The 27,092-nt window shown below is 65.3% G+C and overlaps 1 protein-coding gene across 6 annotated transcripts in view; it reads left to right on the top strand.

Annotated features, from left to right (window-relative positions):
- SLC12A7 (solute carrier family 12 member 7) overlaps positions 1–27,092 on the top strand; it is a 76,064-nt gene that overhangs the window by 37,384 nt on the left and 11,588 nt on the right. For 4 of the 6 annotated variants that reach the window (XM_053906841.1, XM_019438285.2, XM_053906842.1 and 1 more), the window contains exons 2-16: positions 15,216–15,310; positions 15,672–15,794; positions 18,097–18,243; positions 19,246–19,300; positions 20,167–20,297; positions 21,083–21,324; positions 22,050–22,261; positions 22,642–22,809; positions 23,376–23,474; positions 23,926–23,983; positions 24,348–24,522; positions 25,323–25,441; positions 25,707–25,805; positions 26,169–26,288; positions 26,816–26,920. In XM_053906841.1, coding sequence (XP_053762816.1) covers positions 15,216–15,310; positions 15,672–15,794; positions 18,097–18,243; positions 19,246–19,300; positions 20,167–20,297; positions 21,083–21,324; positions 22,050–22,261; positions 22,642–22,809; positions 23,376–23,474; positions 23,926–23,983; positions 24,348–24,522; positions 25,323–25,441; positions 25,707–25,805; positions 26,169–26,288; positions 26,816–26,920 — 1,948 coding nt within the window. Of the gene's footprint in view, positions 1–607; positions 794–5,135; positions 5,259–15,215; positions 15,311–15,671; positions 15,795–18,096; positions 18,244–19,245; positions 19,301–20,166; positions 20,298–21,082; positions 21,325–22,049; positions 22,262–22,641; positions 22,810–23,375; positions 23,475–23,925; positions 23,984–24,347; positions 24,523–25,322; positions 25,442–25,706; positions 25,806–26,168; positions 26,289–26,815; positions 26,921–27,092 lie in introns of those variants that run through there. The other 2 variants (XM_053906844.1, XM_053906843.1) reach the window with 2 other exon arrangements.

Raw genomic sequence — 27,092 nt, 5'->3', positions numbered from 1 at the left:
CCCAGGGTGGAGGCCGGGAAAGGCAAGGCCTGGGGTCCTCTGTGGGCCTGGACCTGTCTCAGAGCTTCGGTACTTGTGTCTGGGTTCTGTCCGTCGAGGACTGGGCCCCAACAGCAGCCTCTGCCCCCCACCCTATGCCAGGCATGGCTCCTTAGGTTGTGGGTGCTCCTGAGCCAGGCAAGGAGGAGGGAAGGGGAGACGAGATCCGCGCACGGTGTGGTGAGCGGGTGGGGGGTAATGCTCTGTCCTCGAGGGGGGCCAGACTGCGTGTGGGAGGACCTTGCGGGCGGAGGCCTCCAGGAACGCGGCGGCTTGGAGGCTAGTGCGGGCAAGGGCCCCCCTCCGGGCAGGGTGACAGTGCAGGAGCGGATTGTCACCCGCTGGGGGAGGCGCGACCCCCCGGGGGCGCGGGCCGTCCCCGAGCGCAGGCTGGGGAGGGGACCTCTGCGGAAGGCGCCCCGCCCCGCTCCGCCCCGCCCCCTGCGCGGAAACTTTTCCGGAGGCCTAGGGGGACGGCAGGTGAGGTCACGTGGCCAGGGGGGCGGGGAGAGCCGGGCCGGGGGGCGGGGGCGGCCGGCGCGGACCCCGCCCCTGCTCCCAAGTCCCGCGGCGCGTCGGCGGAGCGCGGGCCGGAGCGCGGGCCCGAGCCGGAGTCGGAGCGCCATGCCCACCAACTTCACCGTGGTGCCCGTGGAGGCGCGGGCGGACGGCTGCCAGGACGCGGCGGCCAGGGGACCGAGGGGACCGAGGCGCCGGGGCCCCCCGAGGGCGAGCCCGACTGCCAGAGCCCGGGGTGAGCGCGGCCGCACCTGCCCGCGGGACAAAGGCGGAGCCGGGCTGCGCGGGGCCCGGGGGCGGCCGGGAGGAGAGGCAGCCCCGGAGGGGGCGGAGGGCGAGCCGGGAGGGGCCGGGAGCGGGGGACGCGGGGAGGCCGGCCTCCTCGAGGAAGGGGTGCGGGGCTGGCCTTCCACCCGCTCTCCCCAACTCCTTCCCTCGGAGGCTCCCCTTCCCCACGGGTCCCTCTCTCCCCCTGGTCTCACCTCTCACGAACCCCCCCTTACCCCCCCCCCACCCCTGTCCCCGCACCCCCCCTGCCTGCAGAGCCCCCTCGCCAAGCCTGTCCCCGGGGCTCAGGGCCCCTGCTGCGCCTATGCTCCCAGGGACTGTGGGCTCCGCTTTGCTGCCCCCTGCGTGTCCCAGTCCCACGGGGACACAGGAAGCACCTTCTTTCTCGCACTCTCGGTGGGACGGGAGGAGGTGTGGGACGCCCAGTGTAGCTATGGAAACGGGGAGGGGGCCTCGCCCTGCCTGAGAACCCCCCAGCCCCCGGTCCCGCAGTCCCGGTAGGGCCGCGGGGTTGGGGCCGCCCCAGTGCCTTCCTGCTTCCTTTCTGTTGCCTTTGCTCTGCCCTTGCGCGCTGGGGCAAAGGGCTCCGGCCAGATAAGCCCCGGCTGGGAGCCCAGCTTTGGGCGCCGCCTCGCCTGGCCGCCGACAAACCCGCTCTCTGGGGTCGTCGGCAGGAAGGTCGGCAGGTTCCCACGGGCTGGGGGAGGGGGCCGCCCCATCCTGCAGAGCCTGGCGCTGGCCGGCGAGGGTCCTCCTCACCCTCTTTGTTTCCGGAATCAGGAGACGTCTAGCGCTTTCACTTTCTCTGGGGGGGGGGGGGGATCCCGGGATCCCGGATCCCCCCAGGCCTGCTCCCTCTGTCCTGCAGTCTTCAGACCCCGGGTTCTCTGTGGCTGATGAACAGGTCACCCTCAGTAGCTGCCCTCTAGAATTGGGGGTCGTCAGAGGACAGCCCACAGCCCCAGGTCTCACTCCTCCGCGGTTGGGCAGAGGCTCCCTGCTCCAGGGGTTAAGGAAAGAGGGCCTCAGACCGCTGGGGGCCGTCTACCCTGGCTGGTTAGGTCAGGCACCTCCTGAGAGCAACCAGTGTCAGGTGCCCCCGGGGAAGGCGCTGTCCTCATTGGGCTGTTCCTCTGTGTCCTTGTCTGCCTGCGGGGGTCTGGGGCTGGTCACTGCCCCTGCCTGGCTCGAGGGCTTGAAAGCGGGTGGCCTGTGAAGGCAGTCTGGGTGCCCGGCCCTCCGTGGTTCTGAGGGGGCTCCTGCGTGGTCCTTCCTGGGTGCGCTGTGTTACAGCGGCCACATCAAGTGCATCGTGTTCCAGAGGAGCCTCTCCTGCCTCGCCTGGGTGTCCCGCTTCCCGTCAGCCGGCCCCTTCTCCGGCGACTGCAGTCCTATCTTTCCAGACTTGGAGTGCATCTTGTTTTGAAGTTGGGGTGATTTTCTTCCTGCCCATTTCCTCCTGCCCGAGGGCCCGGGGGCTGGGCACTGCCGCTGCCTGGGAGCTGGGCCTCTTGCCCAGCTGGGCTGGTGGGGGGCCGGGGTCCGAGCCCCCGCCCACTGTCTCATCCTCTGACCCCTTCGGTTCTGTCCCGGGCTCCTCAGGAACCTCACGGCCTGTGGGAGCTGAGTGTCGGGAGCTCAGGCAGATGCCAGGCGTGGGCCGCGTGCTTGCCTGGTGACGAAGCCTCGGTCCCCGGGCCGTGCTCTCGCTCAGCCGAGCCAGCGCAGAAGTCAGCTGGGTCTTTGAGTTGTGTGTTCTCTGTTCTTCATCTTCCCTCAGGAAGAGACAGGGTGGAGCCCCCTGCGTGGTCACCGTGCTCACCGTGCTCGGGGAGGGGGCTCTGCTAGGCTGGACTCTGATGTTGCACGTGAGCTTTCAGAGCCCATTTGGTGCTCAGGGTGCCGTGTGACTGGCACTGTGTCGTGTGGCCAGCGTGACGGTCACTCTGGTGGAGGAAAAGTCCTTTGCGAGCTGGGAAGGCCCGGCAGGAGCCTCTCCTGAGGGCTGATCCCCGCCAGTGGCCAAGCCTGGCTCCATCACAGGACCGCTGGTGCTTCTGACTGGCCGATCCCCTGGGGAATCTCCTGGCTTTCTGGGTGGGCCTCCCGGTGGTGGCGGCGAAGCAACACTGAGGGGGCCCTTCTGGGGTGTTTTTGGAAGCCGGAGCTGTCTGGAAATAGGAGGCTTGAGACCCCAGCTGGGGGTCAGGGGCCAGGGTGTGCTGAGAGCGGGTGGGAGTCAGGGAGGAGTACTGCTCCGCTCATAGGCCCACCTGGCCTGGCAGAGCTCGGCGGGACTGTCGGGTGTTCCCTTCCTTCAGCCGCGGTCCTGGGCTGGACGGAGCCTTTACGCCATCGGCCTGCCGCAGCTCCACGCACACCAGCAGATGCGTCGTGAAGCTGGGGCCTATCTTGTGGGCGTGGAGGCCCCCACTGCTGCCGGCCCTTCGGCATGGAGGCTGGAGGACACCAGCACTGACCTTAGCTGCCCGGCTGGTGGGCCTGTGGCTGGTGCTTTAGAGCCAGGAAGACATGGCCCTTCACCCGGTGGTGCTTAATGCAGGCCTGGGCAGGGGGAGGCCAGGGCAGCACTGGCTTTCTGCCGGGAACCCTCCTTGCCTCCCTACCTGCTTCGGGGGAGGTAGGGGCGTGTTCTGGATGACAGCTTTGTCTTGCCTGGGGGGCGGGTGGTGGGGAGCCATGCCTTCTTGAGGACCTTTAATGTCCTGCATTTTCTCGTGATTGGAGATCCGCAGGCGGAAAGGATGGGTTAGTTCCGTCCTTTGGTGTTGTGTTTCTTGGTGGAAGTATCTTCCGGGAGGGAGGTGGTGGGGAGTGCGGATGCTTTTTCCTGACTTCCAAGTGTGGGGTCTTTAGGGACTTCTGGGAACCTTCCTGAGTGTTGGGCCTGGGTGGAGCCCCCTCCAGGCCCTGTGGGGGCTCTGGAGCTGGCAGGTGTGCAAGTGAGGCATGGCCGCAGGCCCTGGGCCCCCACGGAGGTCGGTGGGCTCAGCCCTTGGAGGGTGGACCCGGCCGGTAGCCCTATGTCCCCGTCCCTGGCTGAGACTCCTGTTCCTCACTCCCCAGGGCTCTGACCCCAGCCTCGTCCTCACCCCGTCACTGTTCCCCTTTTTGGATTCCTGTCTGTGACTTCTGCTCTGCAGCTCAGCTCCTGGGGGCACCCAAGGGTCTCCTCCCGGCCCTCTGAAGGGGGCTCTGCTTCCCTGGGCGCGGCAGCCAGGGCAGCGGGCAGCACTCCGAAGCCACGGCCCTGGACCTCAGGCGACTTCTCTCTCGGCGCCGCGGGTGGCTGCTGCCCGGGGTGGGGGGGTCGCCGCTGCCGGAGTGGTCAAGCTCGCCTGGGGTGGGGGCAAGGGTTCAGTGAGCTGTGTGGTTCTGGAGAGCGGCCAGGACGGCGGCTTCCGGGTTCGGTTCTGCTGGGCGAGGACACGGGGTTTCAGGAAGGGAGGGAGGCGGCCCGCCGTCCCGTTGGCAGAGAGTCCGTGGCTGGCGCAAGCTCCCCAGCACCGTCTTGGAAACGGCTATCAGCGGTCATTGTGTCTCATTGTGTCGTTTAGGGAGACGTCGTGATACTAGACGGCGGGTGGGGGAGGGGGGCTACCACACGTGCGTGTGTGCCCAGACTCGGTTTCCGGTGGAGAAGCGGCAAGGTGGAAGGAAGCACGCGTGGGGCGTGTTCCCACGTCTCTGTGCGCCTGTTGGGCTCCCAGACGGTCTTCCTGGGGGAGGCCCTTGGCTCGACTAGGTCCCCAGCTGGGCTCGTGTGTGCGCGCACGTGGGCTGTGTATCCGTGTGCATGTGTGTGCATGTGTGTGCACGCCTGTGGGCTGTGTGTGCACGCACAGGGGAGGCAGGCACAGGGGCTTGGTGGTCACGTGGTGTTGGGGTGTCAGGGGCATCTGTTCTTGCCCTCTCAGCCCAGTGACGTGGCTGGGGTGTCATTCAGGGGATGTCTGTTGCCACCCGGGCTGAGGAAGTGGTGGTGAGACACGTCTGTGCCTCTGATGTGAGATCTGTTCCCATGACCATTATGAGGAAACTTGCCACATAGATCCCTGAGTGTGTTGTTCTAGAAAGTTCCCTAGACATTCTCAGTGTGATGCTGCTATGCTGGGATGGGTATCTGAGCTGTGGACACCATTGGCCGTGGTAGCTGCTTGTGGGGGGTGGCTGCCGTGAGTTTGGCACAAGGGGCGCCTGTGAGGGTCTGCCTCTCGTGGCCGCTCCCCGAGGGGGCTGCGCCAGTTACAGGGCCCTCAGGGCAGTTCTGTGAAGACTGGAGCGACCACCACGGCTGGTGTCCATTGTGGCCTTGGGTGTGTCAGTGTTCAGATCAGCGTGTGTCCTGCTCCTGGGGACGTGGAGGCTGCGGGGCCAGCACATGATTTGAGGTACATTGGGGACAGTGGAGTGCCCTGTGGTTGCTGGGTGTCCGCATGGCCTCGTGGAAGGGGACGCTTGGGTGCCGGGATGGTGGTGCCAGGGGGAGAGTGGCCAGGGGGCAGGCTAGGCCTCTCATGCGGAGACCGGCCTGTTCTGGTTCTGATGTCCCTGGCTGTGTGGCTGTCCTGACTGGGGGGCATCTCTGAGCTGTAGCCTCCCCGTGGGGGTGGGGGAGTCCTGGTGAACCCCCGACCCAGTCACCGTTCGCCAGGTGGGCTGTGGCTGACCCCACAGACGGACCCTCTGCTCACTTGGCCTTCCCTGGTGACGCGGGCACTTGGGTCTGTGGCTGTGCCCGTATCCGTGTGCTGGACCAGCAGGGGTCAGGCTGTCTGTGGGTGATCCGTGGCCCCCCCTGGAATGCCACCCTCCCCCCGGGTATGTGTGAAAAGCAGTGGCCTCCGGGGTGAGCCTGGCCCCAGACAGGGAGGCGCGATGAGTCAGAGTTTGAAGCCACGGGACACTGAGATGACCCAGGGGAATTCCGTGGATGGGCCGGCCGGCGTGGAGCCTCGCTGCCCAGTGCAGGGGGTGGTGGCTGGGGGGGCGTGGGGTATGTGGGCTCTGCACGGACTGAGAGGCCGGCCTCTCGTGCCTGTGAGCAGGAAGGAGCCGACTCTGGCGGCTGCGGGGCTTAGATGTGGAGAGGCTGCTGTGCTGGCCGTCCTTGGACACCGTCACCTGTCTCTCTCTGCTGGGGGTGCTCCGTGGGGCCTGTGCGTTGTTGGTGTTGTGGGCACAGTCGGAGATTGTGGGGCCCCCTACTCACCTTGCTGAGGGGCTGGGGGCCACGGGGCATTGCCCACCCTCAGAGGTTAAGGCTCAAGGTGAGTTTCGGGGTATTTCTTTCAAGGAAATGGCCTCAAGTGTTCCCTGCTTACCCTGTGTCCCTGGGGGGTGTGGATGGAGTTCTCGGGGCGTTAGGTGCCCCACAGGGGCGGCCGGAGTGGGCCCGAGGTTCTCGTGCTCGGTGGGATCCTGCGGGTGAGTGGCGGGGGGACTGCCCACCGCAGAACCCTCTGTCAGGGCGCATGACTGGGTGACTCCCGGGCGGGCCCGGGCTCCTGCGTCGGAGGACCGGTGATCTTGGGCCAGGGACACCTTCCCAGGGCTGCTGTCTGTGGGGGCCGCCGCAGAAGGCCGTTCCTCATCCCTGCACAGCTGGGGCAGCTGGCGTTCGGTTGATTGTGATTGTGGGGACCCCTGGCCCGGGGTCTGCCGCTGTCACCCACAGTGGGGTGTGCGTTTTGCGAGCCGGGTCGGGCGCTGCAGCCGTGAGCCCGCAGGGCAGAGCGTGTTGTTAGGTGTTACCACCGCCCAAGGGCAGGCGCGCTGGGCTGAGCGCCCCCTGCGGTGTGTCGCCGTAGCCAACAGCTGTGCCGGGCAGGCGGGCGTCTCCAGCTCTGCCCTCGGCGGGGCCAGAGGAAGGCCCGCTGCCGGGGGGCGGGTGGGGGAGCCTTGGACGAGGACCCAGCAGGCCTGCGGGGTTGTGGCACCCGGGAACACGTGAGCCGGTCCTCCCCGGCGGTGGGAGTTTGGGCCTTGGCGGTCGGGGCAGCTAGGTGTGGGCACCTGCTGGGGACAGACCCGCGCAGGCCTGGGCTCCCTTCTGGGGGGCTCTAGGGCAGGTGCTGTTGGCGGAGACAGCACAGAGGCTTAACGTCTCTCCTTTTGTGAAAAGGAGGGAACTCCCTGTTCAGAGCAGAGGCCTGGTTTGTGCAGATAAGCTCAGCAGCTCCAGCAGGACTTAGGGCCGGACAAAGTGAGGTGCCCCGGCCAGCTGTGCTGTTTGCACCCCGGCTCCCTTGTCCGTGGCTGTTGGCATCATGTGGGTCCTCGAACCTCTTGCAGGAGCCCCGGTGAGCAGGCCTCAACCAGGTGTCCCAGGGTGAGTGGCTCCCATGTCCTGGGGGGAGGTGGACAGGGTGAGTGGGCCCGACCAGGTGACCCCTGTGTCCTGGGGGTTCACAGGGCGAGTGGGCCTGACCAGGCGTCCCAGGGGGGTGGACAGGTGAGTGGGCCCGACCAGGTGACCCCCCGTGTCCTGGGGGTTCATGGGGCAAGTGGGCCTGACCAGGTGTCCTTGGGGGGTGGACAGGGTGAGTGGGCCCGACCAGGTGACCCCCCGTGGTCCTGGGGGATCACAGGGTGAGTGGGCCCCACCAGGTGGCCCCCGTGTCCCGGGGTGGGGGCGATGGTCCCGCCAGGCTGCTTCTCTGGTGGAGGGCTGAGGTGTCAGTGCAAGTCTTGGCCGGGTCTCCTGCTCCCGTGTCTCTGGCCCCGTTGTGCCTTGGGCGGTTTCCTGTCTTGCGGTTTCTTCTGGAGGAGCAGGTGGGGGAGGAGGCGGAGGTGCCGCCCTGAGTCCTGTGTGGTCTGGGGTGGTATGGGGGCGGCCGCGGAATCTCCTGCGTCCCTGGGCCGTGTGCGTGGCTCCACGCCGGGGTGGGGGGGAGCTTGCCGACACCTCGGCAGAGAGGGAGCGGCTCCCGGGACTCAGTGCCGGGCCGCTGGGCCCGTGTCTGTTCGGGGGGTGGGGGGACGCGTGCAGGTGGCTTCCTGCAGGGTGCTGGCCGCAGCCACCCCTGCGTCCCCATCTGTGCTGGCCTCTGCTCCCGGAGTGCCGCGGGGCCCGCAGGAGAGCATCTCGTGCCTCAGTTTCCCTGCCCAGGAGCCGGCCTGTCGCAGGGGTGGCCGTGATCTCTCGCCTCTGTCGTCGGCCGGTTCCCAGGGAGGCTCCGCAGTCACTGGGGAGGGATCGAGTTGGGCCGAAACCAGAGGAGTGGCCGCGGGTCAGTCTGGGTTTCCTCCTCCCTGAGCCGCAGGGTCTCCGTCACCCGCCAGACGGGAGCCTGTGTCCGTAACAGGAGCCGCCCCAGGAGGCGGCTGAGGGCCCGGTGCCCCTGGCGGAATCTCCCCACCCCCTCCTTGGGCCTGGTCGCCAACTGCAGATCCTGACGTGGAGGAGGTCGCGGGAGAGGGCAGACCAGAGTGGGCAAACGGCCAAGTGACCGATGGGAGTGGGGGTCCGTCATTCCTTGTGCGGGGTGGGGGGGGGGGCATGCCCCTTCAGGAAAGGCCGTGAGGCCGTCAGAGGTGTGGTCCCCAGAGACGTGTGGGAGTGCGTGTTCCCCGGGCACGTCTGTGCCCGTTCGTCTGTCAGTGCGTGTGATCGTGCACGTGTGTGGTCTGTATCTGTGCACACGAGTGTGCCCCCGCGTGCCGTGCCTGTGCCAGCGCCTGTGACTGTGCACACGGGTGGTCTGTGTGTCCCGGAATTTTCCGGGCACTCCTCCTGCTTTGCAGTTTTTCTTCATTGGCGCCTCCTGGTAGCCGAGTGTCCCCCTGGGATGTTCCCTCTTTTGGGGCCATGAGTGTGGGATCTGAAGAAAACGTCCCAGAGGCGGAGTCTTCGCCTGGTCTCTCGGGTGGCAGCGGCGAGTTGCTGTGGTGGCCGTGGTCGGGCTGGGAGGGGGCTGCACTCCTCCAGCGTCTGAAGCCGACCCTCTCCCAGAGGTCCCCGAGTGTGGTCCCCAGGGAGCCTCCCCCCCTTTTGGAACCGTGGGCAAGCAGGAGATGGGGGGAGCCTGGGGGGCTTTGTCCCCGAGGCCACACTGCCCCTCCGACCATGAGGCTGCTCACGGGGGTCAGCTGCTTTTGGGTCACACCTGGTGTCCCATGGGTGCTGGGGTCAGGATGCATCTGATGCTTTGGAAGTGAGGGCTCCGTCCTTGCCGGGAGGGCCTCTGGGAGCCATAGGCAGGCCCCCCTGCCACTCCTCTGTGGTGCCGGGCTCCACGAGGCCAGCCAGATGCACACGGAGGTCACTCATGTGGTGGACCCGGCGTTAGGCGGATCGTGCCTCCATCCTGTGTCAGGGACCCCCAGACTGGAGCAGAAGTGTGACCCTGGCCTCAAATAAAGGGATTTGTTTTTGGTGGGCGCACCCGGGCGCGGGGTGAAGGAAACAGGTGACACGTACTAACGTGAGCTAGTCCGTGTGGAACTCGGGGAGCAGTGTCTCAGGCCTCCGTCCCTCCCCCGCGACCCCAGCGGTGGCCCTGCAGGCCCGGGTGGGCGGGCTCAGCGGACACCTGAGGAGGCCCTTGGCTGGGCGGGGGCCGGGCGGGCAGGAAGGGCGTCCGCTTTCCCGTCGGCTTCCCTGTGGGGCACACGCGTCCCCGAGACGGCCCTTCCTTCCGCTTTCCCGGGGACCTGGGGCGGGAAAGGCTGGCGCACGGTCCCGGGATAGGATGCCGTGCATGGTGCGAGCAGGCGTCTGGGGCGGCGGGCGGTGGGGGTAGTTGTCACGGTTCTTGCCCTCATTCTATTTCCTCTGGTTTCGACACGGAGAGTGTTTCTGTTTTAGCCAGAAGTGTGCCGTGAAAACCGCGGGGACTGTGACCTGAGCCTGGCAGTGTTTGCTGGCTGGACACAGAACTCACCCTCCGGCCCAGGAGGAGCCTGCTGGCCTGGGTTCCGGAATCCAGGTTGCAGCACTGGTCCTGGATGTGGTGCGTGGAGGGCAGGGGGCAAGGCCCAGGGGTCAGGAATCTGCCGTTAGGGGCTGTGGAGCCGAGAAACACCTCATTCCGGCCGTAACGGGGTTTCAGAGAGGTCCTGGCCACGGGCCGTGCTCCGGGGTCTGGCACCGGATGCACCAGGGGGCCACTGGGGGGGACTCCATCCTGCTGGAGGTGCCCTGCATGTCTGGGGTCCAGCACAAGCGGAGCAGAGCCTGCATTTGGGGGCAGGAGGGGGGGTGGCCGCCGACCCTCCCAAGTCAGTCTGCCCCTTTCTCGGGAGCGGTTCAGGGAGAGACACTGGTAAATCCTAGATGCAAACCTGGAGGCCGAGGGAGGTGGGGAGTGATGTGAGGCTCACTCAGGAGGAGGAGACCAAGCCAGGGGACGTTGGCTGATGGACGCTGTAACCCGAGAAGGGACAGGGATGGGGGGGGGGGGGGGGGCTTCTGGCCCTCGGGGCTGCAGGAGGACACTGTTGTCAGCAGTCAGCAGCAACTGGGGCTCTGGGCTCCAGTTGGTAGCAGACCACCGGGGTCTGGGCTCTGGACTCCTGGTCGGTGGCTGGCCTCCCTGCCTCCTTGAGCCCCTGCCTCCCTGTCCCGGGGCATCCCTGCCCTGCCTGCTGCATTTGCACACACTTCTCTCGGGGACAAGGGAGCCAGGGCTGTGCAGCGCGCCTGGAGTCTGGAGGGTAACCAGATTCAGGCTTGGGGGAGGGAGGCGCTGTCTGCCAGGATGACCTTGCCCCTGGTCACATCCGATCTTCCCTGACCAGGGCTTGAGATTGCATTTAGCGGAGTCAGAACTGGTGTGTGTTGGGGGGGGGGATGGCGGGTGGGGAGTTGCCTCCAGGACTGCGGGGCGAGCTCTGTACCCTAACGGGGGCAATTACGGGGGCCTCAGGAGGACGAGGCAGAGTCCCTGTCTGGATGCGTGTCCAGCACTGCGGGGGCAGGGGGCAGCTTTCACAGAAAAGCTGAACATTTTGTTGAACATTTTGTGTTAAGAACACAATTGTGTTGTGTTGTGAACAAAGCGTGTTGAACGTTTTGTGTTAAGATCACGGGGTGAGGTGTGGCTTCATCTGAAGTAGCCCGCACAGGAGGGGACGAGGACAGCGCTGCTGGCCAGGACCTCGCACCCCACGCCCACCTGTGCTCCTTCCAGGTTCCAGTTACTTCCTGAGACTTTGGGCCCCAGACCGGCAGACGCCAGCCGTCCAGTCCGCTCCTGGGCGAGCGCGTCCGTGGTCTCTGGGTCCCCGGGCCAGGGTTGGGCCTGCTCACCAGTCGTGTGTCCCATGGAGCAGGTACAGGTGTTTGCGGTCGCTGAGGCTGTCAGGCTGCAGAGAGCAGTGATCCCCGAAAGCGCTGGTTTCCGCAGACGTCTCTGGGCTGGCGGGCTGGGTGGGGGGCTTTAAACAGGCTGATCCTATGTGCCGTGAGGTGGGGCAGGGGCAGGGACTGCCGGGCAAGCTGGGAGCGGGTCAGGGTGGGTGGGAGGCAGGACGGCCACCTCCCTGCTTGGCGGCCTCCCTGAGGATCACACACGGCTGTGTGTTGAGAGCCCCGTGCTGGGCTCTCTGCAGCCTGTGGCCTGGCCACCTGCTTTTGTCAGTCAAGTTTTATTGGCACGTGGCCCTGCTGCTTGTTCACACCTTGTCTTTGGTGCACCAGGTGCTTGTGATGGCACTGTGGCCTTTTACAGAGGAAGCTTGCGGACCTGTGCTCTAGGACCTTTCCCCCCTTGCTGTCTGTCCTGGCATCAGCACGCTTGAAGGATCTGGGTCAGGAGGCTCGTAGAATGCCACAGAATTTATGCGTGGCCATTTGCTTGGGGTGGTTTTCAGGAGAAACGCTTTGAGGCAGGAATGCCATGGGGCGTCCTGTCACTGTGTGGCTCGCGTGGCCCCAGACGACCCTGGTACTGGGCACCTCCCCTTTGTACTGACGATACAGGGACCTGCTCCTCTGTCTTTCACCCAGGGGGTTCAGGGTCTCAGATTTTTGCCTGAATTTCTTCACACACTGGTTACGAGTGGCGGTCTGAGGCCTGTGTGCCGGCGTGTGTGAATGGTGCCTGCCCGTATGTGTGTCTTCCGGGCCTCAATTCTGAAATTTTCAGTCTGTCGTTTCTTCGAGATAAAACTTGCTTCTTTATGTACGAGTGAGCCCTACACCGTGGGAGTTTCTCTGGCTTTGCTTTTTAACATTTGTTTGTTTTTGAGAGCACACGCGAGCATGTGGGGGAGGGGCAGAGAGAGAGAGGGGGACCCAGAATCCGAAGCAGGCTCCCGGCTCCAAGCTGTCGGCACAGAGCCCGATGTGGGGCTCGAACTCACGGACTGTGAGATCATGACCTGAGTCGAAGTCAGATGTTCAACCGACTGAGTCACCCAGGCGCCCTGCTTGATACATTTTTTTAAAAGCTCTCGCTGTAGAGTTTGTAGAAGCTGTGAGGCCGTGGAGAGTCTCTGGGGACCCGTTTCTGCCCCCTCTGCTGCTCTGTCTTCTGAGCCGCTGTGGGAGACGCCTCTCCTGGTAACAGGCACTTTCTCCCTGTTGCGGCTCTTCCTCTGGCTTCACCAGTCGGCCCGGCAGTGTCCTTTATCAGAGGACGTGGGCCACGTGCTGCTCTCCACTGCCCCGTCTCTGTGCTGTCCCTGTTTCCGGAACATTCCACGCCTGTCTTTGCCCTCTGTGGTGTTGCGTCCCTGAGGGGCCGCTTCTGTGCTTGTCTGGCGTTGTCTCAGGCTTTCCGGTGAAGTCACCAGTCACGAGTGTTCTCCCTGGGTGTCGGCTGGCTTGTGACCCTGGTGTTAACCTTGACCTTGGTTAGGTCAGCGGGTCGGCTTCTCCCCCAGGGCGTGCTTGCCTTGTGATGTGGAGCAGGTCTGGCGCCAGCCGCCACTGCAGCCATCGTTCCCGCGGGGGCTCTTCCGTCCCCATCCCTCCCTGTGGCTTAGCGGGCGATGCAGCCCGGCAGGTGCTTGTGCCGTCCCCCGTTGTTCACCCGCGTGTGGACTTGGTACGTGTACTGTGACCTCGGACACAGATTGTTTTGGGGGTGGCCAGCGGGAGCCCCGTGCTGGTACTCTGTCCCTTCGATGATGTGCTGGGGTGTCCTCGGCCGACAGGGGGGACAGGCAGGTGGAACGGTCACAGGTGAAGAGCCCGCGCCCCGCACACCCGCCCCAGCGGCCTGGGTGTGTGCCGTGCGCTCACAGACACGCAGGCCGGGTCTGGAAGCGCTCACCCAGGTCTCTGGGAAGGGGACCCCGCTGAGGCTTTGGTCTCCTTAGTTCTCCGGGGTCTGTAGTGCAGGACTCCGTCTGCGCTCAGGGCACTCGGGCCGCTTCTTTGCGCCCCGCTGGGGTGAGTGTGGAGAACGGCGTTCGGTGGAATACGGTCGTTTGTGTTCCGTGTACTGTTTTGTCCATCTTTGTTTCTGCTTTTTCTTTCTCTAAGCGTGAAACACGGGTGTGGTTTCAGAGGCCATGCGAGGAGGCGCCAGCTGGTGAGAGCACAGGGTTAAGGTCCGGAAGAAGCTGTGGGGTGCAGACCACGGACCGGCTGGGGCGAATGGTGGGTTGTGGAGGTGGGAGGGGCGGGGAGCCCTCGGGGTCTGCCTGGGCTGAGGGATTCTCTGCTGTGCCCAGTGTGGTGGCCCACCACCGCTGCCCCTCGTCACCTTGAGCCGCCACGGGGACAGGCTGGTGGACACCTCCCACCCCTGAGTGTCTGGGGAGGATGGTGACCCTCCTGTCCTTTGGGGATTCTGTCAGAAAGTTGGACCGTGGTGGGGGTCACCCCACAGGGCCTGCTGTGAGTCTCACCCGGTGCCCTGGGGTCTGAGAAAGCTGGTTTTGGAGACTTTCCTGGGGTCCTTGCTCTGGGGAGCCTTCCTGCGTGGCGGGTCGTAGGTCAGGACACCAGATGGTGTGGCAGGAGGCGTGCGGCCTGCTTGGGGCTTGGGGCTTATTCCTGAGCAGAAGGTTGCCCCAGCGTCCTCTCCCCGGACCCCGGCAGGTAGTGCCACCACTGCCTGGCATCCCGGCACCCGCGGGTGAGTGCCACGTGCCTTTCGGCTAAAACCCTGTGGTAGACACATTCTGTTCTGTGCTTCTCTCCTGACGTCCGTGGGTGCTGTTCTGTGTGCCCAGGATCTTAAACTTGGGCAGACCTTCATCGTGGGCTGAGCTGTCTTGAAAACCACGTGCCCGCCGATGGGCTATGCGGTCGCCGAGCAGTCTTTTTATTCTAACTTTTTTGTAAGAAGCACTGCGGGTCTTGGTCTGGGGCCATCTGGTTATCGCAGGGTTTGCAGACGTGGCTGCGTCCGCCTGGACCCGCCCCTGCGAGCCACACTCCCAGGACGGGGTGAAGTTGGGGCGTCGCTTTGCCCTGAACACATTACTCGTGAGGTTGATGGGTTTCACGTGGGTTGGGCGTACAGGCTCTTCTTGACGCCTGTTGTGACCCTGGAGAAATAGGTGGGGGGCGGGAGCCATCGCTCACTTATTGGTCGAGGGCCTGGCTGTGACCCCGCCTGCATGGAGGTCGCCCTTGTCCTTCCTTTCAGATGCCATCCATGGCACAGGGTGACGGCCGTGCCGAGTGTAGGCCCTTGGCAGAGGGTTGGGGGATGCAGGGTCCGGGGGGCACCGTGCCTGTGGGCGGGGGCACCAGGTGGCAGGGCCATGACCCCGGCTTCAGGAGCAGATGGTCGGGGTCGCCAGCCGCTGTGCAGCGGGGAAGGTGCTCCTTTGGCGCCTGCTCCTTCTGCAGACCCTGTGGGCAGCCGTCTGGCACCAGGAGACACTGCCGCGGCCTGTGTGCGGGCGGCTGACCACCTCCAGCCTTGTGGGTGGAGCTGAGGCACGCTGGCCTGCCCTGGGCCTTCGTGTGGGCACCGAGACCACAAGGTGCAGCTCCCCCAAGGCAGGCAGACCGTCTCCCCGTGGTCAGCTGCTGCCTGGGAAACGGGACTGTCCTGTCGGGGGGGGGGGGGGGGGTCCTGGCTGCAGTGTAGGCCCCCCTTCCCCGGCATGCAGCTTGGGTCTTGCTGAGTCAGTGGGGGCTGCACTTGACTCGTTGGAGTGGGAAGTGCAATCCAGGGTCCTGCCTGGGGGGCGGGGGGCGGGTGTGTGTGTGTGCGTGCGCGTGTGCACATGCGTGGGGGGAGGGTTGGGGGGCAGGGTCCTGCCTAGGGGGTGGGGCCATGTGCCAGTGTGTGTGCGCAGGGCGGGGGGAGCCAAGGGTCCTGGAGTCTCACAGGTCCTCCCCCAGGCCTTTGGGGAGGGGCTGGGCCCGCACGGGTCTGCAGTGGCCCCTGCCTCCTTCCAGCTGCTCCTAAAACTGACCTGGGCGTTTTCCCCACCAGGAGATGGAAACTCGAGAGAAAACAGCCCGTTTATTAACCATGTGGATGTGGAACCGGAGAACTGCTTTGAAGGGAAGAACATGGCACTTTTTGAGGTGACTCATGCTTCCTTCTACACAAAGTGCGAGGGCCGAGGCATCACTCGGTCACATGACAGGGCCGGGGCCCCGAGACCCCACGGTCTAGTGAGGAGCTGGGGGTCGGGCGGAGGGCTGGCCTCCTGATTGGGCACTGTGCATGGGGGGAGCCCCACACCCCGGCTCTGTGGCCTGGAGCCCCGACCTCTGCTCCTGACCCCAACTGGGGACCCTGGTGTGCAGGCGTCCGGGATGTCGAGGGCCCGCATCAGCCCTGTGTGCCCCGGGTGTGGGGCTGGACACCGCAGGGAGCCCTGCTGGGCGTTGCTCCCGTGGGTTGGGGATCCGGGTAACTAACCCACAGCTTGGCCCCAAACAGGAGGAAATGGACAGCAATCCCATGGTGTCCTCGCTGCTCAACAAGCTGGCCAACTACACCAACCTGAGCCAGGGCGTGGTGGAGCACGAGGAGGACGAGGACAGCAAGAGGCGAGAGGTCAAGGTGAGCCCCCACCCTTCCCCCTGTCCCCTCTCCCCTGTCCCATCTCTTCCCTTATCCCTGGGACACTCCCTGAGTCCCAGCAAAACACTAGCTTTGTCTCTCGTCTGCACGAGGTTCGGTTAGGGCAGACGAGGGCTTTTTCCGACCCCACGGTGATCATTCCCCCGGCTCTTGGCCCTGCCAGCACTGCCCACAGGTGCTGTGTTTCAGGGATTATGAAGCAGGGCGGCGGCCAGGCCAGCAGGACGAAGGCGGCCCGGGGCCTGGGCACCTGGTCTCCCCTCCAGGGGTCGAGCATTTTCTGCCGGATTCCTGCAGCCGGCTGTGGCAGCCTGGGGCTCCCTGGCCGCCTCTCCCTCCTCCGCGCACTCTGCCCCTGGCACCAGCCCTGCGTGCACGGAGTCCCTCCCGCATCTTGTGTCCAGCCTGACCTCGGCTGTCAGGAAGTCCGGCCACAGAAGGCACCTCTTACTGTAAACCAGCAGAATGGATTCTCCCATTCCCTCGACGCTTGGGCGCGTTTGCTCTGTGTTTGCGAAGTGCCACCTGCTTAGTCTGGAGTGAGGGTCGTGGGGTGTGAGGACTGCCTTGCCCAGCCCTGGCCCGGCCGCCCTCCTGGGGGCAGGGAGCAGTGCCCTGAAGGACGCTCCCCAGTCCTCGGGAGCCCATGGTGGCCCTGGTCGCAGGTTATACCATGGATGCTGTGGGCCAGGTGCCATGCTGACAGATGCTCTGGGGTTTCCCATGTACCCCGGGCACTGCCTGTGGCCTCAGAGGCTCTTCTCTGGTCCAGACTTTGGGAACCGCGGGCGTCTTCTGTGCAGTCAGCACCCATCGGTGCCTGTCCCTCTGTGCGCGTGCTGGGGCTTCTGTGATGTCCACTGCCTTCGGAACAGGTGCTTTGCCGTGGTGGGCCCGGGTGTGCTGGCCCCTGCTGGCTCTCCCCGCTGTCCCCAGGCTGCCCAGCTCGGCCCGGTGTGTCCTAGCCTCCCCTGCACGGAAGTGCAGCCCAGACCCCTCAGCATGGTTTCTGTTGGGATGTAATCTAAGTGTCCAGCCTGGCGAACCTGCACAGCGCGTGGCTTGGACCCGTGGCCAGGTTAGGACCTGGGACAACCTGCCCGTGGGGCAGGTCAGCTGTCTGTCCTCTGTCCCCTGGAGACACTGGGGCAGCTGCTGCAGGCTGGATTTCGGTCACAGGAGGGATCCGGCCACCCTGGGACCCTCAGCATACCCATCGTCACCAGGCGGACATATTCTGGGTGGCACGAATCAGCCGCCCCACTTAGGGCCGACCAGGTCCTCTGGGGATGGGGGCTTCCCTTACTGTCCCCTGTGACCAACCAAGCACAGGAGCTCATCCCCAGATGTCCACCCCCCCCCCGGCCCCGCCCAGTGAGGGCTCTGGACCTCCCGGCCTGCCGGGCTGGTCCACCAAAGCCGCCTGTAGGAGCGAACTGCAGGTTCTTCCAGGGTGACTCGGGTCTTGCCCGACGCCAGGTGCAGAACAGCAGTGGACGCCCTGCGTCAGCTGGGGTGGCTGCGTGGCGCTTACCTGTGAACGAGACGCCGCCCCCTGCCTGGCACCACCCTCCCTTGGCCAGTGCGTTCCCAGTTTACACAACTGGAAAGTCCCTGAGTTGCTCTCGCCTGCCCCGTGGCCACTCGAGGGGGCACACAGAAGCCAGGCACCCCATGGGCGGGCAGGCCCAGGCCCTGCATTAAGAGGGAGCTGAGCGTCCCAGACGTGAAGACGCCCACGCGCTCGGGGGTGCCCTCAGAGGGCACCAGGGTTGTGGGGTCCCATGGGGCTCTGTGGCCCTGCCCCGTCCAGGCTCGTGGGGGCAGGCGTTCCTGCGTGGAGACCAGCCCTTTGGTCCTGAGAGTTTACCTGCCTCCTTAAACGTGGGTGCAGCCTGCTGCCCTCGGGGAGCCCGTCCCTGGGCCGCGAACCGGCAGAGCTGCCTCCAGCCCCTCGACTGCAGCCTGTTCTCTTTTACAGGAAGTGATTTCAAAGCAAATCTTCCCCAGTTTTTTTGTTTGTTTTTTTTAATTCCCTGAACTTGAGAGGTTTTTCCCTTGAACGTCATCTTGCCTCTTCAGACAGCCCTGTACCACCTGACCGTGGTGTCATGCCAGCTGTCGGACAGGACGGGCTGGGCCCCTGGCGTGGTCTGCCCGGCCGACGTGCTGAACTTCTGTCCCGGGGCCCCTGGGGCCCCCGGGGCAGGGCCGTGCAGCTGGATGCCTGCAGGTGAGGGTCCAGCCTCCCTGGAACCGGAACTGCTGTGCTCGCTTCCAGAGCCCGCGCATGGGCACCTTCATCGGCGTCTACCTGCCCTGCCTCCAGAACATCCTCGGCGTGATCCTCTTTCTGCGCCTGACGTGGATCGTGGGGGCGGCTGGCGTCCTAGAGTCCTTCCTCATCGTGTCCATGTGCTGTACCTGCGTGAGTGACTGCAGTCCCCGGGCGGGTGGCGTCTGGACATCAGGGACCCATCCGTGCGGGTGGCCGGGGGCTCTCCAGGGCGCTGTGCCCAAGGGAAGTCGAGTCTTGTGGGGCCGGTGACGGGCCAGCGGGACTCCTGTGCCTGCGTCCGTGAAAGGATGCTGGGGCGCACATCCTGATGGCCGAGGGCTTTTGAGGGGCGCTGTCAGCACTCATGAGGGTGCTGTGTTTTGACGAGGTCCCTTTCCGGTTTTGAAGCCCCTGGGCTCCCTGTTCGAAGGAAGGGCCCACGCCAGTGACTTGCTCAGCCCCAGACCCCGGTTCCCCAGACCCGCCTTGCCCTCACGTCTCCTCTGCACAACTGCACCAGGCCTCCTTCCCACTGCTCGTGGGTCTGCCGTGGCCTCTGTGTCCTGGGCACCTGCTCCGAGAGCCACAGCCTTTCCTGCCTTGCTCTCACTGTGGGGACTGTAACTGGCTGTTCTGATCCCCCGGTGCCACCTGGAGCCCTCTAGCTAGAATTCGGACAGCACAACAGGCGAGAGTCCCTTGACCTGGCCCCCTGGGGACCTGCCTGTGCCCCCTACAGCTCTGTGGGCTGTGGGGTGGCTGCCTGAACTGTGTCCCCTTCCTCCCGTGACACTGCTTTTACTGGAGGAACCTGGAGGTTATCGGGAGTAATTGCCACAGAAACTTACAAACCAGGAATAAGAGAAGAGGCTTCTGTAAGTAGCAAATGTGCCCAGCAGGACCCTTAGCCACACCCCACGGCAGGTGGACACTCGGGCAGGAGCCAGCCTTTCACTCCAGGTGGGGTCCTGCGTTGGGTGTTTCTGATGGCCTGCAGGAGCCCAGCTTTGGGGGTCAGGTGGGAGATGATGAGGAGCATCCCGGAGCATGCCAGAGCCCACGTGGCTGGTTGCTCGCCAGCTCCTTTGCGATCGGGCCGGCGCGGCTCCCGGTGTGTTCTCTCTTTTGAGAGGATCTCCGGTGTCTTTGCAGACGATGCTGACCGCCATCTCCATGAGCGCCATCGCCACCAACGGCGTGGTCCCAGGTAAGGGTGCCGGGAAGGCCGACCGGAGGGCCGTCCTCCTCCCTCGGCATCGCAGCCCACCGATGCACCGAGAGCTGGCGTCCTGGTGTCCCCCAAGGGCACCAAGGCGGGGATCCTGTGCACACTTGTCCCCTGGCACCTGGCCTGGCGCCCGAGCCTGCTGTGAAATCGGGCCTCTCTGGGTAGGAACCCAAGGGAATACTTCCCCGGTACTTTGTGAAAGCTCACCTCTGTCCACTGGTTGGAGGTGCTGGCGTTTTACGAGTTGATTCTTGCCTTTGGTTCTGGAGTTAATTTCCCCCAGACCCTCATCCTCTTTCTAAACCGAGTCATTTCTGCGGCTAAACTGAAGCGCCACAGCGGGCAGTCCCTGCCTCAGGCACCCTCTGACCGGTGTCAGCGGCCGGGATGCTGGAGGGCCTGCCGGGGCTCCGGTCTGTTGGGGGACCTGGCTTGGCCTGGGAGCCTTGGAGTCACGGCTACTTGTAGTGACCGTCCCCGGGACAGGTGACAGGTGGGCAGTGAGCTCCAGGCGAGGAGGGCAGTGAGGGACCGTGCGTTCCATCTCCAGGTCTTGGGGAGGCTGCCCCCGGCCCGGAGCCGCCCTGGCCCAGCGGGCAGCAGCCGTGTAGGCGGCGTAGACCCAGGTGGCTGTGCTCCCCGCCCGTCGGGGGCTGGGAGGGGCCTGGTGTGGGATCCAGGGTCAGCTAAGGCGTCGGCCGTGCTCTGGTGCAAGACGGTGCCCACACGGCCCCAGGTGTCCTCAGCCTTTTTGGGGCAGAGTGCACAGAATTGAGGTGTTGGGTTCACCTTCAGCAGCACGGTAAGTGGTGCGACCCTAAGCTGTTTCCTCCTCTGGTTCGCAGCGGGCGGCTCCTACTACATGATCTCGAGGTCCCTGGGGCCTGAGTTTGGAGGGGCTGTGGGCCTCTGCTTCTATCTGGGCACGACCTTCGCCGGGGCCATGTATATCCTGGGGACCATTGAGATTTTTTTGGTAAGTGCTTTGGTTTGGGCTGGTTTTCCAGACCCTGAGGAGTCTGTCCCGAGGCGCACGGGGCCCCTCAACCGGCCCCTCACCGTGTCACTCTGACACCGCCTCCTTGGGCTCTCGAAGGCTGACTGCGTCCGTCTCCTCAGAGCCCACGCAGCTGTGACCCAGTGTCCGTTGGCCGCCCGGCGGGTGGGCCCCAGCGTTCTTGCCCAGCGGATGTGCTTGCTGGGCCGCAGGCCTGAGCCCAGGGTGGGCTGGGGGGTCCTGAGCCCAGGGTGGGCCGGGGGGGGGCCTGAGCCCAGGGTGGGCCGGGGGGCCGGAGCCCAGGGTGGGTCGGGGGGCCCGGCCTTCAGGGCTGTGGCCGCTGGAGGAGGTGGGGCTGCCAGAAGAGAGCTCCTTGGCCACGAGTCGGTCCTTTCTGCTGCCCGCGCTTGGTTCATGTTGCACGTGCCCGGTAGGGCCTCCCAGGTGGTATCATCACTCTCAGGTGGTCGGCCCGCGGGTGCCCCCTGGCCTTGCGGACTGGGCTGGGGGTGCCACCCGAGGGCCAGCCTCCACGACACCAGCCCCAGCGCGGCATTCCTATGAGTCTTTCTTCTCTGCTCTCGTGTCTTGGTGGCAGCACCCAGGGGCCCACCGTGAATGGGTTCTGGTGGGCTGGGAGCCCGCAGAGGGGGAGGGAGCCCGGCACCAGGTCCTGCAGACAAAGATGGCCTCCCCCGGGGGGCCGTCTTCCAGCCGGGGGTGGTCGGCGGCCGCCCTCGACCCCCTCCCTCTGTCCCCCACAGACCTACATCTCCCCCAGCGCGGCCATCATCCAGGCGGAGACGGTGGGCGACGAGGCCGCGGCCATGCTGCATAACATGCGCGTGTACGGGACGTGCACGCTGGTGCTGATGGCCATGGTGGTCTTCGTGGGCGTCAAGTACGTCAACAAGCTGGCCCTGGTGTTCCTGGCCTGCGTGGTGCTGTCCATCCTTGCCATCTATGCCGGCGTCGTCAAGACCGCCTTCGACCCGCCGGACATCCCGTGAGTCCCGCGCCTGCGAACCTGCAGCTCCTCTCGTCAGCCCGGTCTGTGCCCATGGCCGCGTGGTCGGGATCGGGGATGAGCCGTCAGGACTCTCGTGCGCCTCTGCCACCTGCGAGGATGGGACGGGTCTGGCGAAGGTCGGGGTGCGCAGGGTACTGGTGGCCCTGAGGACGGTCAGGCCCTGAGCTCCTGGGGTGGCCTGTCCTCGGTGCCCTCTGTGCGCGGCTCCCCTTGTCCTCACAGAAGCCCCTGAGTGCTTTCCTTTCTCGTCCCTCCTCCGGATGCAGATGCCGGGTCCCAGGGAAGTGGCCCAAGGTCACAGAGCGAGTGACGAGCTGTAGAATGTCCGGTGCTTGGGCCGGTGCCTGGGCCGGCCGGATGGGCCCAGCGCCCACAGGGCTGATCTGGGAGGGGCCTGGCGGGGTGGGTGGCTGCTGGCGTCGAGCCCCCCGGCCCCTCCACGTGGAGGGAGCTGCCTGTGTCAGATGCCCCAGGACGGGCCATGAGTCCGCAGCACACTGTGAGGAGCCCGGGACCCCGAAGTGTGGTCTCGAGGGGCTGCTGTGTCGACACCCGTCCCTCGCGGCTCACGCAGCGTTCCCATCACGCAAAGCGGAGCGTCAGAAGCGATTTAGCGGCCCCTGACCCCGGTCGCCCGAGAAAAGCAGTAATGGTTTCAGAAGAGGCCCCCACGACTCCTCACGCCCGACCACCTGCTCTAGGGTCTGTCTGCTGGGGAACCGCACCTTGTCGAGACGCGGCTTTGACGTCTGCGCCAAGGTCCACACCGTCAACAACAGTACGATGCCTACGGCGCTCTGGGGCCTCTTCTGCAACAGCTCCATGCCCAACGCCACCTGTGACGAGTACTTTGCCCAGAACAACGTCACGGAGATCCAGGGCATCCCTGGCGTGGCCAGCGGCGTCCTCCTGGGTGAGTCCCCCCACCCCCGCACTCCAGGCGGGCGGGGCCACGCCTCCCCTCCCCACGGCCCACCCACTGGGCGGCTGTCTGTCCTCCCTGGAGCTGCTGTCACCACACAGGGTGCAAAGCCAGTGGGGTCAGTAGACCCTTTATATCTAGGAGTTAGCCGCGAGGTGCACAGGAAGTTTCCGGGTTCACTGGAGACTCACAGGGCTTTTCCGTTTCTATTCTGTCTTCTGGGAAGACACACTTCACGTCTTCCTGTGAAGTTGGAGTCCATGGGAGCTTGGGAACCCTTTACCGCCAGCCACGTCTGCTGGGGCCTCCCTGAGTCAGGAGCCCCTGCAGAAGGTTCCGGAATCTTGTTACTGGTCTGTTGTCGCCCACAGATAACCTGTGGAGCTCGTATGCAGACAAGGGGGCGTTTGTGGAGAGGAAGGGCACACCGTCGGTGCCTGTGCCCGAGGAGAACAGAGCCAGCGGCCTGCCCTACGTCCTCACTGACATCATGACCTACTTCACCATGCTGGTCGGGATCTACTTCCCCTCTGTGACCGGTGAGGCCCCCCCACCGCGCACACGTGCCCTGGTCCCCTCACTCTCCATTTGGCCCAAGAAACAAGCCTCAGGATCTCTGCTCCTGTGTGCTGTGGTTGGGGTGCAGGAAGGGGCTTTGTCCCAAGCTCTCCTGAGAGGCCGTTGTCACTCAAAGGAACCGTGACCATGGCGGCCGGGAGTGGACACGCTTTCTTCCACACCGGTGCCTCCTCCCCTGCACGTGTGCACGCGTACTTCCTGCCGGGACACCCCTCGGCGGCCGCGTGCGCAATGGGAGCCTCCCCCACCCCGGCCTGGCCCTGGCTCCCTGAGCCGCCCGCGGCCGATGCTGTGTCTGCCCGTGTGGCTCTTGCCAGGGGCCGCTCGCAGCTGTGCTCCTGCTCCGGGAGCCCGGTCCGCGTGGCCGCCTCGCCAGGCTTCACCTCCGCACCCGTTGCGGCCACGCCGTCTGGGGACTGGGGGCTGGGGGGCTGCTGAGCGCTTCTCTCTGGTCCCACCCTCCCTGTGCGTCGGGGCCAAGGGCCTGGCGTGGTAAGCTGCATGTTCTTCCTGTGGGCTTCTGTAGGTATCATGGCGGGCTCGAACCGGTCTGGGGACCTCAGGGATGCCCAGAAGTCCATCCCCACTGGGACCATCTTGGCCATCGTGACAACGTCTTTCATCTGTATCCTTGAGAGGTCCAAGTTCGGGGGTGGCCCTGATGCTCTGCCTGCCGCTCAGTCCCCGGCCACTGGGGTGGGCTTCCCAGGCTCTGGCGAGTTATGGCCACCGCCCCCGAGGTGGAGCTGGGCAGGCCTCTGACGCTGACCTTCACGGCTGGTTCTGGCGCAAGTCCTTGTCCATAAACCACACGTACCACCACGTCATCCCACGTAACGTGTCGCTAACATGTAGCCGCTCCCTGCTGAGTGAGCCAGGGTGCCCTGCCCTGTCCCTGTGGCGGTCACATTACAGGCCGTGTGCAGCCTGACTCACCTGGTGGATGGGGCGGCGAGGAAGGTCCCCTGAGAGCCGCCAGGATGGGGTAGGTGGGGTCAGGGTCGGTCAGGTCCACCGGCAACCAGGGCCCTATGGCCCGTGCGTCTGGCCCGCCTCTTCCTTGACGTGAGATGCAGACCTGTCCTGCATCGTGCTCTTTGGGGCCTGCATCGAAGGAGTGATCTTACGAGATAAGTACGTTTTCACTTGCAGTTTCTAGAAGCTTCCGTGTGTTTTTTCTAGATGATCGCAGCGTTGACCTGGATTTCAGGCCTCGAGTGGTGGAGCAGGAGGCCCCGTGGCCCCTTTGTGGGGATTCCGTTTGGCCTGGTGTGTCCACCCTCTCCTGCTCCAGCCTGGAGCTGGGGAACCACAGGGCAGCCTCTGACCCCGAGAGAGTGTGAGGGGGCCTGCGCGGTCCCTGAGCGTGACCCGCGGCGACGCTGCTCTCACACGAGTGACAGTGGCTTCCCTGCTCCCGAGAAAGGACACCGAGGGTGGGAGCGGCCTCGCTCCCGCTGAGAGGGTGTCTGAAAGCACACCTGCCCCTGCCCCGCAGGTTTGGGGAGGCCCTGCAGGGGAAGCTGGTCATCGGCATGCTGGCCTGGCCGTCCCCCTGGGTCATCGTCATCGGCTCCTTCTTCTCCACTTGCGGTGCTGGTCTGCAGAGCCTCACGGGCGCACCGCGCCTGCTGCAGGCCATTGCCCGCGATGGCATTGTCCCCTTTCTGCAGGTGAGCTGGGAGGCCGTCCTTCTGCGAGCGTGTCCTCGAGGGTCCCTGAGGGTCTGCCCGCAGGGCACGACCTTCACTGGCCCGCACTGTGGGCCCCGGGGACCCCTGCCAGCCTGGTGGCTCCCCACAGACGGTCACTGTGCTGTGGGAACAGTGAAGAGCATCCACCTCCTGCCAGGGCTGGGGGCAGGGGGCAGTGTCTGTCCCGAGCAGGGCCGGGAGGGGCATCTATTCCGCGGGGTGTCTGTCCTGCAGGGAAGCGTCCTCCACTTGGGACGGAAGCTTTCTGGAACGAACTTGACGGTTTCACGTCTCAGTGTCCTGGGGCCACCCTACCACATGCCACGGGCTGGGGGCTCGGACGACACGAGCTGATTTGCTCACACTCTGGAGGCCGAAAGCCCGAGATGCAGGCACGGGCAGGGCTGGTTTCTTCTGAGGTCTCCCTCCTTGGCGCGTGGACGCTGTCTTCTTCGAGGCCTCACGTGGCTTCCCTGTGCCCGTGTCTTCATCACTTCTTGCAAGGACACCAGCCGGGATTGGGGCTGCCCCCGTGGCCTCAGTTCCTGTAAAGCTCACAACCTGCAGACATAGTCACCTCCTGGGTGGTTGGGGCTGTGGATGTTGGATGTTTGTCCTGATCCCGGCTGGAGAGGGTCCGGGACGAGTGGTAAAAGTCTGCTTCTGCCTCCGTCCCATATCTGAGACCCTCTGGAGCTGCACCTGAGACCCTGGGCTTCTCATCAGGATGACAGGTGTGCCCGTGGCCCGTCAGCAGCCCACCTGCCCTTCCCCTGCAGGTGTTCGGTCACGGGAAGGCCAACGGGGAGCCCACGTGGGCCCTGCTGCTCACGGCCCTCATCTGTGAGACCGGCATCCTGATCGCCTCCCTGGACAGCGTGGCCCCCATCCTCTCCATGTGAGCGGGTGTGGGCACGGCGGGAGGCATGTGGGGACAGGCTGTGGAGAGGTGGCTGCCGCTTGTCACCTGTGCGTCCCTGCCCAGGGGACAAGGGACGTGTATGGTCACGGGGACAGGGGGGCGGGGAGACCCCTTTTGGGGGTGGGGGTGGATAATGCTGCAGACGAGGGGGCTTCCTGGGAGCAGGGGGGCCAGGCGCCTACAGGGCGGGAGCTGCCGTGGGACCTGCCCCCGCTCCTCTGGTGCTACATTTGTGCCCCAGGTTTTTCCTCATGTGCTACATGTTCGTGAACCTGGCCTGTGCCGTGCAGACCTTGCTGCGTACCCCCAACTGGCGCCCACGATTCAAGTACTACCACTGGTGAGCATTGGAGCCCGCGGGCGGCCGCTGCCTGGGCCACGCAGGCGTCTCGTGGCATGTGGCCCCCGCTGGGGGTGTGGCCTCAGTCTCCCCGGGCTGCTCGGTCCTCCTGCCAGCGTGCGTGGGGGACCTGCGTGGGGGACCACGTGAAGCCGGCTGTGCTTTGTGCCCTGGGGGCGGGGTGGGCGTCTGGTGGGTGGGGCCAGGACCCCTCTCAGCCCCCGGGGAGGGGTCAGTGGCAGGGACCGATCTCAGGGCATCATTGCTGCTTTCTCACGGTGGCTGGATGAGGTCTTTGTGGGGAACCCGTGAGGTTTTGGGGTTCGGCCATGGGCAGGCACGTGAGCTGCGTGTCCCCCGCAGGGCGCTGTCCTTCCTGGGCATGAGCCTGTGTCTTGCCCTGATGTTCATCTGCTCCTGGTACTACGCCCTGTTTGCGATGCTCATCGCTGGCTGCATCTACAAGTACATCGAGTACCGCGGGTAAGCCGCTGCGGGGCCTGGCCCCGGGGCGCAGGCGGGACCCAGCTGTCACAGTCACACACCTTTGTCATAGCAGCTGGAGAGTGACACGTTTTTACGGCGTGGTTTTTGAGAACTTTGAAGTCCATCAATGACAGCACTGATGTGTTGGCGGATTTCAAACTTTCCGGAAAGTACCCCGCGTCCCACGGCGCCTGGTCCATCCCTGGGGCGTTTCCCTTGGGCGCCTGGCCCCCTCTGGGGAGGGTGCTCTGGGCCGGGGTCCCTGCTGCTGCCCCCCCCCCCCCAGCTCTTTCCAGGGTGGTTTAGCTGGAGAGTCAGGGGCCGTGACCACTTGCACCGGGGAGGCCAGGCCCACTGAGCCAGCTGTGCTCCTCAGCGTCTGCTCCACACACACAGCCGTGTTCCCGACTCCCACGTCCCGCCCTCGGCGGAGACCCCATGGTGGCTCCTCGGGGAGGTTGCCCCTGGGGGCCTGAGGCCCTGGACCCCTTCCCTTGGCACTCAGTGCTGCCCTTCCGTCACAGGGCCGAGAAGGAGTGGGGTGACGGCATCAGGGGTCTGTCGCTAAACGCTGCCCGGTTCGCCCTGCTGCGTGTGGAGCACGGCCCCCCCCACACCAAGAACTGGAGGTGAGCGCCCCAGCTTGCCCTGAGTTGGCCTCCTGCCCTCCGAACCCCCGAAGCGCCGTCTCTAACGGCACACTTCGGAGAAGGAAAGTTGCTGCCTCTCTTTGGGGAGCGATTGTCTCAGAAGCTTCTAGCACCTTTCCTCAGTCCACAGTGGTTGGCCGTGGCGCGATCA

Source organism: Panthera pardus, unplaced genomic scaffold (assembly GCF_024362965.1).
Source record: "Panthera pardus isolate Hobbes unplaced genomic scaffold, ASM2436296v1 HiC_scaffold_2, whole genome shotgun sequence".
In the NCBI taxonomy this organism is placed as follows: domain Eukaryota; kingdom Metazoa; phylum Chordata; class Mammalia; order Carnivora; family Felidae; genus Panthera; species Panthera pardus.
The sequence above is the reverse complement of the archived record's forward strand: the minus strand, read 5'-3'. Positions and strand labels throughout refer to the sequence as shown.